The sequence below is a fragment of the Hipposideros armiger genome, unplaced genomic scaffold (assembly GCF_001890085.2).
Source record: "Hipposideros armiger isolate ML-2016 unplaced genomic scaffold, ASM189008v1 scaffold_1156, whole genome shotgun sequence".
NCBI classification, from domain to species: domain Eukaryota; kingdom Metazoa; phylum Chordata; class Mammalia; order Chiroptera; family Hipposideridae; genus Hipposideros; species Hipposideros armiger.
This window is the reverse complement of record NW_017732506.1, coordinates 216151-230264: the sequence shown is the minus strand read 5'-3', so window position 1 is coordinate 230264 and position 14114 is coordinate 216151. Positions and strand designations below refer to the sequence as shown.

General features: G+C 34.3%; 1 protein-coding gene across 1 annotated transcript in view; it reads left to right on the top strand.

The window, feature by feature from the left end:
* SLC26A7 (solute carrier family 26 member 7) overlaps window positions 1-14114 on the top strand; it is a gene marked incomplete at its 5' end in the record, with an annotated part of 173125 nt that overhangs the window by 105578 nt on the left and 53433 nt on the right. Inside the window, 3 exons of the mRNA XM_019632655.1 lie at window positions 2-149; window positions 4084-4197; window positions 13905-13982. Of these exons, the coding sequence (XP_019488200.1) occupies window positions 2-149; window positions 4084-4197; window positions 13905-13982 (340 nt within the window). The remainder of the gene's footprint in view (window position 1; window positions 150-4083; window positions 4198-13904; window positions 13983-14114) is intronic.

The window sequence follows — 14114 nt, the reverse complement described above, 5'->3', positions numbered from 1 at the left end:
GAATTCCTCCACCTAAAGCTCCCTCAATGAATGTCCTTTCTGCAGTAATCACAGAAGCTTTTGGAGTGGCACTTGTAGGCTACGCGGCCTCACTGGCTCTTGCTCAAGGATCTGCCAAAAAATTCAAATATTCAATTGATGACAACCAGGTGGAGTATTCCCCAGCCCCTCCCCACAGCTGTTGTATCATTGTACTGTGTATTCCCAGGTCTAAAAAATGTGAACTTATGAAAAATATAACTTTCCTAAGTGTAAAGCAAGAATGGGTAGAAGAAAACAAAAGAAAAATCTCTAAATCATTTATAGAAAGCTGAAAATATGAACTTCATGAGTTGGTTTATAATTTTAATTTATTTTTAGAAAGAGGAACATCTTGATTTTCTTTTTATTTTGCTTTTAGGAGAGAATCTAAATATATTTACCATTGCATACTTTTAAAAAATATAGATTTTAAAGTACAAATAATGCTAATATTATTTTTCTTAGTAAAAAAAAACTGCAAGATGTGAGAGCCTATTTTTAGAATAATACCAAACAATGCAGATAATGTTGATCATAATTCTGAATACACTTGTGTCAGTATCTTGTTTTAAGCCCTGTGGCCCTATATTCCTGCCAGTCTGCAGAGACAACTGCAGAATACTGGTTACAAATACCAAATTACCTGTGTCGAAATCTCACTCTGATACTATGTGCACTTAATTGTTTCTGTACCCCAGTTTTGTCATCTGTAAAAAAGCAGATTTATTTATTCAACAAATGTGTACTGAATAATACTAATGTACCAGACATTAGTCGAAGAACAAGGGATATAACAGTGAACAACACAGACCATATCTCTCATCTCAGAATCTCCCAGTGGCTTCCTCTCATACTCATGAAAAACCTATTTACCAATATTTACCATGTAAGGGCTTACACGACCTGCCACCATCCTTTTTTCTCTCTGATCTCATATCCCTTTTAAACTCTGTTCTAGCCATACTTGTTGCCTTGCTTTTCCTTGAACCCACTACTTATGTTTTTGGCTCAGGACATTTGCACCTGCTCTTTCCTTTCCCAGGAACTGTATTCCCCACCCCCCCACCCCCAGATATCTGCATGCCACCTTTATTCAAATAAATGTTCCCTTCTCAGAGAGGCCTTCATTGGTAAGCTGAAGTCCTAAACTCAAGATTTTCCACTCCCTCTGCTTTACTTTCTATATTAATCTTGTTTATTGTCAGCATTCCCTCACTAGAATGCCAGTTCCATAAAGGCAGAGATATTTGTCTGTGTTGTTTACTGGCAACAGGAGAGGCAGGAAACCATTAGGAGTTTTTTGTAACAATCCAGGTGAAATTTGATAACTTGGACCAGGGTGTAGTAATTGAGGAGATGAGAAGTGGACAGGTTCTAAATTGAATGTGGATACCATCTGGGAGAAAGTGAAGGAGTCATTAATACTGTCACATGCTTCTTAACGACAGGGATACATTCTAAGAAATGCATTGTTAGGAAATTTTGTCATTGTGCAAATATCACAAATTGCCCTGATACAAAACTAGATGGTATAGCCTACTGCACATGTAGGCTATATGGTATAGCTTATTGCTCCTAGGCTATAAACCTGTAAGCATGTTACTGTATAAAACAACAGGAGATTAAATCAAGCACAAGATGAAATGATACAATCGGAGACATGGTAAACATGATATGTATGAGGCTGCTTATAGGCATCACAGGGTATACTATTTCATAGCAAACATTTTTTCAATAAGTAGAAAGAGTACACACTAAAATAATGATGAAATATATAGCATAGTAAATACATAAATGGAGAACATAGTCATTTATTATTACTATCAGGTATTACATATTCTACATAACTGTATATGCTGTATACTTTTATATGAATGGCAGTGCAGTAGGTTTGTTTACACCAGCCTCATCACAAATGTAATATGTTGCAATACAATGTTACAATGGCTATGATGTCACTAGGTGATACGAATTTTTTAGCTCTATTATAATCCTATGGGACCACTGTCATATATGAGGTATGACAATTAAGTTTGTGAACTCATCCTAGAATAAGTGCTACATACTTCATGGCTGAATATCACTACAATCACCTTTAAACTACTCCCCTTGGAAAGCTATGCACTGATGCCAGTGCCTAGTCCACCCTCCAAGGCAATTTTGAAACTCCTTTTCTGAAATGACCATCAGAGCTGTTGTCGTATTACCCTTGATGTCCTGAATGTCATCAAAATGTCTTCCTTTCAATATTTCCTTTATTTTCAGGTAAAGAAAGAAGTCATTGGGGGCTAGGTCAGGTGAGGTCAGGTAGGTTAGGGAGGGTGTTTCAATAGTTATTTGTTTACTGGCTAAAAACTCCCTCACAGACAGTGCCATGTGAGCTGGTGCATTGTCGTGATGCAAGAGCCATGAATTGTTGGTGAAACGTTTAGGTCATTTTCATCCAACTTTTTCATGCAGCCTTTTCAGCACTTCCAAACAGTAAACTTGTTTAATTGTTTGTTCAGTTGGTACAAATTCATAATGAATAATCTCTCTGACTCTTGTTTTGGACTGATGGGATTTTTGGGGCATGGAGAATTGACTGACTTCCATTTTGCACTTTGACTCTTTGTTTCATGGTCATATTGGTACACCCATGTTTCATCACCAGTGATAACATGGCCCCAACATCATCTTGTCTCTCTGAAAGTTCTTGGCAAACTCTGACTCTCCTTTGCTTTTGACCATCGGTGAGCTCCTTCAGAACCATTTTTGCACACAGCTTTCTCATGCCAAGATTTTCCTAACTGTTTCTCTATCAATGTTTACTTGGTCTGCTATGCTTCTCACAGTCAGTTGATGATTTTGATGCAGAATTTGATGAATTTTTGCAATGTTTTAGTCAGTTCTGTTCCTTACTGGCCTCCTTGACCTCTCTTCATTAGTGATGGACATTCTCTCCCCTCAGAAAAATGTTTAATCCATTTATACACTGCCATTTTCTTCATGACATTATCCCCATAAACTTGGACTAATATGTCCCTGATTTCACTTTCACTCTTGCCAAGTTTAGCATGAAAGTTAATGTTTGTTCATTGCTCTAATTCAAATTCAAACATTCTTGTGATGGCACACAAAAACATGCAACAACAACCAGCACCACACAGCAAAACACTGCCACACGTCAACACAAACACACCTGTGAGAAACTGATATACCAAGGTGATGAAACCCTTACTGAGCTGTTTGTACAGTGCTGCCAATGTAAGTACATGGTGAAAAGTTCGCCAACGTAATTGTCAGACCTAGTATGTAGTCTGTCATTGACTATAATGTTATTATGAGGCATATGACTGTAGTATCTGTGAAGCTTTTGGCCCAAAGATGTGGAACTTAAGATGGGGAAGAATGTAGGAGGGCCAAGTTGGGGTGGTAGACCCAATTAATTTTAGCCATTCAAATGTACACGGGTGAATAGCAAGTTGACTATATAAGTCTGAAGTTTAAAAGAGTGGTCCAGGCTGGATATATAAATTTTGGAGTTGTCAATATGTATTTGGGTAGCTAAGATACAGATATTTGTGATTGGTTATCGGAGAAGGAACCACAAAAGAAATTGAGAAGTTTGACCAAGGAGGTAAGAGGAAACCAGGTGGGTGTGAGTTTCCAGAAAGCCTAGAAGAAGGAAGAAGTGAGCAATTGTGTCAAATGCTGTGTTTAGGCCAAGTAAGGTAGAAATTAACCACTGTGGAGGCCATTGAGTAGAGGGAATAGAAGCCTTGATTATAGAGATTTAAAAGATAAGGGAGAAATTGGTAACAGAGACAATAAATAACTTGTACTTTTCTATAAGGTTGTCATGAGGATTAAATGAGTGAGTATAGTGTTTAGGACAGTTTCTGGCTCATTGTAAACACTCAATAAATTTAGCTTTTTTTAAAACAATGGTTAAATCATAACTAGTGGAGAGAACAGAAATTGAATACAAACAAATCTCATTCTTTGACAAGTTGCACCTGTGTTCTCTGAAAATTGATTGTTATTAAGAAATGATATAGTCTCCTGTTATCAATCTTATAGGAATTTTTGGCTCATGGTCTCAGCAATGTGATTTCTTCATTTTTCTTCTGCATACCAAGTGCTGCTGCCATGGGAAGGACCGCTGGCCTATACAGCACAGGAGCAAGAACACAGGTAACTTCATTGTCTAGCAGGGACAAAATGATTGTTGGGCCTTTACTCCCCTGAGAGAGTGGGAAGAGTGAATTTCTCTCTAAAGTCCTGAAAATATTTTTACTTTTTCAATTTTTTTCTAACTAGTTTCAAAGAAGTCTGTCTCTCTTCTCTTCCTCAAGAATGATCCTTTCAGAAGCTAGTTGATTTCAGTAAACTCTAAAAAAATCCTGTACTCAAGATCCATGATAATCTTGAGATTATTTAGCTAAGTGAAATAAATCACACAGAAAAAGTCAAGAACCATATAATTTTACTGTTATGTAGGATATAACAATGAAAGCAACAAAAAAACCAAGACAAACAAATAAGGAAACAAAAACTCATAGACACAGACAATAGTTCAGTGGTCACCAGAGGGTAAGGGGATGGTAGATGAGGGTAAGTGGGATCAAATATACCATGAGTGCCAAAAAAATGTATACACATTTTAAGAGATGTTATCTATACCCAAGCAGTAGATCGCTGTAATCAGAAGTGTCTGATGATAACCACTTTGAGCACCTCTTGTAACTGCAAGTCAAACATGACTTGTATTTATCTTTTGTTATCGGTATATATTGAGTATTACAATGAATAGAGTTTTTTCCTTTCTTAAAATGTGTGTATATTATTTTGGTATCCTCTGTATGGTGATGGAAGAACTGACTATGGGTGGTGAACACACATGTGAAATATAGATGATGTATTACAGAATTGTACACTTGAAACCTACGTAATTTTACTAACAATTGTCACCCTAATAAATTTTAATAATAATAAAAAAAATTCTGTACTAATGATATCATGATCATTGTCAACCCTTGAACGGAGCTCCCTCAAAGGGTGTCTCTGATTTTTTTTTCTTTGCTAATCTAACCAATTCGAAAAATTTCCATTTTTGTTCATTATCTTTAAATAAAATGAAATCAATCATATGAAAAAGTAGTCATTGACATTGAAATTTCTGTCTATACAGATGTACAAGTCTGTAAATGAGTAATAAGATAGCTTTGCTCATTTGAGGTAAAAGAAACAATTATTATATATTTTTTAGGAACTCAAGTCAATTTGACATTTGAGTGCCTGCTATATTCCAGGTATTATGCTAGGTACTGGTAAGATGACAATAATAATGAAGATGTAGCTGTGATGATGATAATAATAGTGATGTTGGTGGAAACATATGTTGAGTTATGTGCCAGGTATTGCTTGTCATACTTTCTATGTAAATGAGCTCATTTAAATCTTTAGGCAACTCTGAAAGAAGTATGATTATTATTCTCAGTTTCCACATGATAAAGTTGAGGAAAAGAGGGTTAAAGTAAATTACTCAGGTCAGAGAGCTAGTGAGTTGGCAGAGCTGGGATATGAACCTAGATAGATTTACCCCAAATTTTGCACTTTTAACCACTGTTCTACAAGTATACAAGGAAATTTATGTATATAATGTTAATACAAAAATTAACATTAACAGCTAGCCATTTTAAAACAATTCACATTTATTTAAGATTGGAATTGAATGAAAATTTATAAAACATTTTATGTGATAAGTCAAACATTTATTAGGAGTCTACCTTACAGTAAATCTTTGGGGGGCGGGAATTGAAAGAATAAACTTAAAAAGGATATGGTTCTTGACTTTGATGATCAAGTGGCAGGAGAAATATGGGTAAATAGATATTGAAATACAGCACAAAACTAATAAAATTATTAATGAATAATAATTAATGGAGCAGAGAGAAAGCAGCAACAAATTCTAAATGTATAATAATTTCACAAATTGTCAGAACTCATCAGCTAAGATGTGAAATCCTCATTCAACCTTATTTTACATGACAATTTAATTGAGTTTATGTAGTTAGTGACTTCAAACATAGGTTCATCATGTGTATGGCATAAACATTTTTACAAATTGTACTCTCAGATGTTTGTGATCTAAATTTGAATGTTAAATACATAGTGTACTCAAGTATCATTCCTTACAAGACTCGCCTATGTGTTAAATCTAGCATCTTATAGTAGTTTCAACCTGTTTTCTCACAAGGATGAGTATATTCGATTTCTTCTCTTCATGTTCAGGTTAGATAAGTATAGTGAGTGGTGAAGGGCATGGATTCCAGAACCTGAGACTGTGTTCTGGCTCCACCTCTAGTGGTTGAGTGACTTTACACACATAACTTTGACCTCTCTAACCTAAGAGGACTCGGCTATTAAAGTAATTGTTACAACAATTAAATGAATTATTGCATGCTTATTTAGCACAATGACTAAGCATCAAATAAATGTTCCTTCAATGTTAACAATTATCACTGATTTTATTATTATTATTTTTACTCTAATAAAGTATTTTCAGAACCTTTTATATAACATTGATTATTAAAATGTCCTGGTTTGGCTGGGATGCAGCAAGGCAGTTCGTAGTCCAAATTGGCCTTCCAACTTGTTGGGGATCTTGAGCAAGTTAGCATTTTCATTCATCATATAGACAGGGATGATTGGAATAGAATCTGTGAAGTGTCTTCCACCTTGAGTGTATTCCATATCTGGGGTTTCCTTAGGTATTTATTGCTTTTCTAATTACTATTTTAGTAATAACAAAACCATCTGAGTAATCTTTGTAACTTTAAATTTTGAATGAAAGAGAATATGTTGAGAGAAAACGTGTAGTTATTTTTAAATCTGGGATTTGTTTTTCATTTAAGTTGGGCATAAATTTGTTAAATTAATAAGGTAGGGGTGGAGAGGAGGCCTTCTCTTCTCTGTTCCAGAGGCCATACATTTGCATGATTAGAACAACAGAACTTTTTTAAGGACTTTTCATTTAAAAGTTATTTTCTGCATGGTAGTATTCATCAGACTTCAGCAGGAATGAAAGAAATCTAACAAAACTATTTTTTAGAAAGAAATCTAAAAAATAGTTCAGGAAAACAAAGCTTGGCAACAGAGTATTTTATGCTGTTCTGCTTGTTACAATGGTCACTAACCTGTTCAACAATTTCCATTAAATTGCACAGAGAAGGAATCTGATTTAATGTGCATACCCAAAATGAGGGTGCTTTCCCACAGCAGTAATTTTAGACTTTTAACATGGACATGGTTTGATGGAGACATGGGATAAGCCAAATCCTGAGAGTTTTATTCTAAATAGGCTTTTTGTAAAGCCAGTTTTCTATGTGACAAGACTTCACAAAAAAACTCCTTAAATGATTCTGTCTCCTTTAGGGACTAGACTTATACCCAATAAATTAATCTAGAGGACTTAAAAACTCTTCAACTTTATGCTAATGACAGTCAACTAAAGGAGCAGTGGGGATCACCTTAAAATTGTTAATTATTCCACTAATTGACTCTTTCTTATTCAGAAACATTATCAATATCTCTGTAGAAAGTTATCTTTTTAAAATGAACATATGATCTTGTGGCTTCCTCCTAAAGCTTTGCATAGGTCTTAGGATTCAGACCTCCTTATGTTACCTACAAGCCTCTGATGCTTCCCTCTACAGCCTGGTCTTGCTTGGACTGTTCTTTATCTTATTCCCAGCTCTCTCATCATATGGTCCTTTTTCCTTCCTTGTGAGTTCTAGTATCTGATCCATGTGCCTTTGTGGCTGCCTCCCTGTCTCCTCTAAGTGAACTTCTCCTATTCTTCAGATCTCCCTGTCACTTCTGGGTCAACTGTGTTCTTTTCTTCAGAGACCTGAGCTCTGTTGGACATTAAACTTTCATCAGTGTGGTTATATTATTGATGCCTGCCATCTATTCTTGACTTAAGCTCCTAGAGAACAGGGTCTTTGTCTGCTATATGTTCAGTGTCTAGCCCAGAAGCTGGCACATAGGAGGTGTTCAATAACTATGCAGAAAGAATGAATGAGAGATAGAAGTCTAGTTTCATTCTTTTGCATGTGGCTTTTCTATTCTCTCAGCACCATTTATTGAAGAGGCTGTCTTTTCTCTATGGTATGTTTTTGGCTCATTTTTGAAATTTATCTGTCCATATTTATGTAGGTTTATTTCTGGGTTCTTAGTTCTATTCCATTGGTCTGTGTGTCTGTTTTTCTGCAAATGTCATGCTGTTTTGATTATTATTGCTCTGTAGTACAATCTGAAGTTAGGGAGTGCAATACCTCCAGCATTATTCTTCTTTCTTAGGATTGTTTTTGCTATTTGGGGTATTTTGTGTTTCCATACAAATCTGATGATTTTTTATTCTATCTCAAAATGGATCAAAGACCAAAACATAAGACCTGAAACAATAAACCACATAGAAGGAAATATAGGTACTAAACTTATGGACCTTGGGGTCAAAGAGGATTTTATGAATTTGACCTAAAGGCAAGGGAATTAAAAGCTAAAACCAATGAATGGGACTACATCAAACTAAAAGGCTTCTGCACAGCAAAAGAAACCGTTGACAAAATAAAGAGGCAATCAACCAAATGGGAGAAGATATTTGCAAACAATGCCTCCAATAAGGGGCTATTATCCAAAATATATAAGGAACACTTACAACTTAACAACAAAAAGCCAAACAATCCAATTAAAAAATGGGCAGAGGACCTGAATAGACACTTCTCCAAAGAGGACATACAGGTGGCCAATAGACATGTGAAAAATACCCAACATCACTAATCATCAGAAAAATGCAAGTAAAAACCACAATGGGGTATCACCTAACTCACACCACTTAGAATGACTATCATCAGCAAGACAAATAATAACAAATGTTGGAGAGGCTGTGGAGAAAAAGGAACCCTCATACATTGTTGGTGGGAATGCAGATTGGTGTAGCCATTATGAAAGGCAGTGTGGAGGTTCCTCAAAAAATTAAGAATAGAATTACCATTTCACCCAGCAATCCCTCTCCTGGATATCTACCCTAAAAATCTGAAAACATTTACCATATTTCCCCATGCATAAATGCACACTTTTTTGGAAAAATTTGGCGTCTAAAAACTGGGTCCATCTTATATAGTGGTTGTAGATCATTGTCAAGTCATTTAAGAAGTGTGACATTTCAAATGCCATAGATGGAACTGAAGACGAGGCAATATATGAAGATAGTGATTCGTCATCAGACACAGATGAGGACAAGCTAATGGTTGGGAGTTTTGACAATGATGAGGTGTTGTGTGAATTTTATGATGAATAAAACTTGAGTTCAATAACTTTATGTGATACACTTTTTTTCCCAAATTAAGGTGCATCTTATACATGGGGAAATACAGTATCTGTAAAGATACATGTGCTCCTATGTTCACTGCAGCTTTACTTACAGTGGCCAAGACATAGAAACAACCCAAGTGTCCTTTGATAGATGATTGGATAAAGAAGATGTGGTATATATACACAATGGAATACTATTCTGCCATAAGAAAAGCTGACAGTGCCATTTGTGACAACATGGATGGATCTTGAAATTATTATGCTAAGTGAAATAAGTCAGACAGTAGAAATGGAGAACCATATAATTTCACTGACATGCTGGATATAAAATTGAAAGCAACAAAGGAACAAGACGAACAAACAAACAAAAACCCATAAGCATAGAGAATAGTTTAGTGGTTACAGAGAGTAAGGAAGAGAGGGGTGGTAGATTACAGTAAAAGGGATCAAATATATGGTGATGGAAGGAGAACTGACTCTGGATGGTGAACACACAATGTGATATATAGATGATGTATTACAGAATTGTCCACTTAAAACCTATGTAACTTTACTAACCATTGTCACCCCAATAAACTCTAATTTAAAAAAATATGAATGAGAAATGAAAATACCCAAAAATTATAAAACTAGTCAATGTTACTGATGTTAGAATGGACAGGTTAAGCCAGGAAAAGTTTTTATTGCAACTTAATGCAATACATTTGGAGTCAGGAAAATCCCACTTAAAATCAGGCTTATAGGATCATAGACTTTAGAGAAGTGCTCAGCAATAGAAACATAAGCAATTTAAATTTTCATGTAGTCATATTTTTAAAAGTAGAAGAAAACAAAATAAATATAAATAAAAATAGGAGAAACTGATATAAATAAAAATATAAATATTTATATTTTTATTTTTTATTTATATTTATAAAAATATATATAAATATAAATAAAAAAATTTATAAATTTTTTTAATTTATAAATATTTATATTTATAAACTTACAATATAAATAATATTTATATTTTTTATTTATATTTATAAAAATATATATAAATATAAATTTAAAAATATTTATAAATTTTTTAATTTATAAAAAAATTTATAAATATTTATATTTATAAAGTTACAATATAATAAAAAGTAGGAGAAACTGATAAAATTAATTTCAGTTTATCCAATATAGTCAAAATATTATTTCAAAAAATTTTTAAAAATTATTAAGGATATATTTCACATACTTTTCTTTTATACTAAGTCTTCAAAATCTGGTGTGTATTTTACATTTACAGCATATCTTAATGTGGACTAGCTACATTTCAAATGCTCAAGAGCCACCTGTGTCTATATTTGCACATTTAAGACTATTTTGCATACAAGTGAGTTTATGGTAAAGCCTTTCCATTCTTTAGAAAATCAAATTAAAATATTTAAATTGAAGTAAAAGATACTGATTATTTCATATCCCTTATAGGATGTTTGGTCCTGCTCAAACATCCATGGAGACATTTGGTCCATGCCAAAATGCCCTTGACATTTGACTCAGTACAAAAACATTCATGCCTAGAAAACATCCCTGGGTTCAAACATTCTATAACATTTATTTCTAATTTTGGTTTACAGGATTCATACATAAAAATACTCTTATGGTTTCTTGGTCCAATAACTGTTTTCACTGTACTGCCAGTAATAGCCCTTTTGCCTACGTAACCTAGGTCCTAATGGCACATGGGGTGAGGTAGATGAATTGACATGACCAAATGTGTCTGTGGACATTTCAGACGGTACCAAATGTCTGCTAATCTTAATACCAAGTGTCATGGTCAAAGATCCAAACACATTTCTGTCCCCACAGTAGAAACCCTATTTACAGTGATTTCCTTTAGATGTGACATGCAGTGCATGGGTATCTAAGAAAGTTTTGGTGCTGCTGAGACATATAGTACAAATAAATTTTGTGAGTCTTTCTTCTACACTTACCTTTAAAAAAATGTTAACTAGAAAGGGATCACAGTATCCCCTAGCTCTTTCCCCTGCATGTTTCTCTTTGCTTCCAACAGAGTGAGTACACTGGGGCTCTTCAGGCATTTTGGGAGGCATAACTGAACCATGAAGGATGAGAGACAGCGTCTGCTGCAGGTGAAACTCTGTCACAGCCACAGACAATAGCTTGCATATTTTTCTGCAACGCTGAGATTGCCTCTGGGTGCCAATTTGCCAAACTATGTTCCTTTATTTTTTTCCAGAATTTGTCTTATTGCTTCTAATGCCTTTAAAGTCTTTTTAATCTAGTCTTAGTTACTCAATAGCCTCTCTCTTTTCCTTTTTCTGCCCTTTCCCATCTCTGTGGCCAGTCCATTACTTTCCACAAAGCAGTGCATATAGTGAGCTGTTGACCTGCTTTCCATTCCTTGAAAACTACTTAGAAATGAAATGAGTGACATCTCACCCTTCTTCCATATTATGTTTAAAGAGTCATTTTTGTAAGGAACCTGCAACATATATAATATTTGAGAATGTAACAAAGAAAATATAGATTTTTTTCATTATCTTGTATGCAGAATTAACTGAAATATGAGTAGTTATGATTTTATAACAAAAAAGTTACCTTTGGACATTTAGTATTGTTAAATGAATTCAAAAATATCTGGAGGCTATTTTTGATAAATAAATGATAAAGATTTACTCAAGAGTCATCGGGTTTGCATACCAAAAACACAACTAGGCAATACCTATAATGTTCTGAAGAAGAAAGAAAAGCTGAGGGTTCTTATAGTAAAAAATACATTCTTGAAAAGAATCAGTCCTGCCTTCTTAGCCTCTGAATTTGTCTGAGATGGTAATCCTCCAGATGACTGGATAATAGATGTCAGGTGACCTGGATACCTGAACAGCCTTTCCTTAGTCCTTCAGGGGGTAATCAGAGGCTTATCTGGAGGTTTGATGTATATTTAGGCACTGAAGCAGGACTGTAAAGTTAAAAAATTTAAGTTCTAGGCTAGTCAAAATAAGAATAGAATCATTTCCTCATACCTTAATGTACTTGATTTTAGCAATTTAGCAGCTTGACTATAGGAACTCCATTTTTATTTCTTCACTCTATTCCTCAGTATAAAATGGAAAGAGTTAAGTTTTTATATAAAATCACCAATTACTCCTAAATGATCAGTTTAGTGACAGTTTGATGAACATAACTTCTTTTATGGGAAATCTTCATTTTCCTAATGACTTATTTCCCACAGATGGATTTTTTCCCCTTTATATGCTAGATAGTGCTGGAGATGAGTTCCACTAAATATGGAATGAAGTTGTGTCTAGCTTCTTTCACTTAGTTTAATGGTTTTGAGTTTCATTCATGCTGTTGCATATATCAATAGTCTGTTCTTTTTTATTGCTGAATATTATTCTATTGTGTGAATATACCACAATTTTTAAAAATCTATTCACCAATTGGTGGACATTTCAGTTATTTGCAGTTTTTAGTGTTTATTGATAAAGCTTTTATAAGTATTTAGATATAGATATTTGCATGGTTATATGTTTTCATTTCTCTTAAATAGTTCTGGGGTATAAATTAAGTGTATGCTTAACTTCATAAGAAACTGCTAAACTGTTTTCAAAGTGGCATTCTCACCAGCAATATCTGAAAACTCTAGTTGCTCTGAGTTGTTGTCAGTGCTTAATAATGATTGATTATTTGTTTGTTTATATATTTATTTTTAATGTTAGCCTTTCTAATAAGTTCTGATTCCCTCTGATTTCTCCATAATGATATTCTACGCAGCTTTGTGGTCCTGTGAAAGTGTTGTTTTCTCCTGTCAGACTGACAGTTTGGCCAAATGTTTCTATCAAGTCATGAATATTTGCTTATGTGAAATCAGGTTCCCCATCAAGTGGAGCATAGCTAGGAGTCATGTGATTTGACTTGCCTTTTGTCAGCAAGTTGTGTTTGTTAGAACATGATACTAATGAATTTTCAGGATTAATAAAATTAACTGTTTTACTGAAGCAACTTCTCCCATAGTCTCATATAACTGCTTCACACTAGACCCTTCCTAAAAAGAACTCCAAAGAGGAGAGTAAATGTTTCAATAGAAATTTATCTTCAGCGTAGAAAAACTCTAAGTCACATATTCAGCTATTATCTAAACAACTCCCTAGGAAGTGAGGAGAGGAGCGAGACTGAACAACAACAAGCTAAAGGACTTGTACTTGAAATGCCACTTTCACTATTAAACAAAACAAAACAAAACAAGCCATTGCTGTGATGTGTGATAAAAGTTGGTGGGGTCCCATTTCTTTGTGTGGAATTGCTTTTATCTCATGATTGACTTAATTTAATTGCACTAGTTTGTCAGCTGTCATGTTTGGGTTTCTTCAGCTGCAAAATATAGATAATGACAGTATGCAATTTAATAATCACGTGCCAACAATTTGTTTCTTCTAAACAAGATGAGGTAAGAATTGTATTTCCCCCCTATAACTTTGGAATAAGAAGAAAGTTCAAGGCTTTTTTCTTGTCTGTCTTGTATTTTACAGGTGGCTTGTCTAATATCTTGCATTTTCATCCTGACAGTCATTTATGCAATAGGACCTTTGCTTTACTGGCTGCCCATGGTACAGTGGTGCTTTTTCATGATCTACTTTTTAAGTTTAATTTTAATGAGAATCATTGTATATTAAAAATTTCTTAAAAGAGTAACTTCAATGATCCTAATGTGTCACTCAGTAATAATATATGTGTCATTC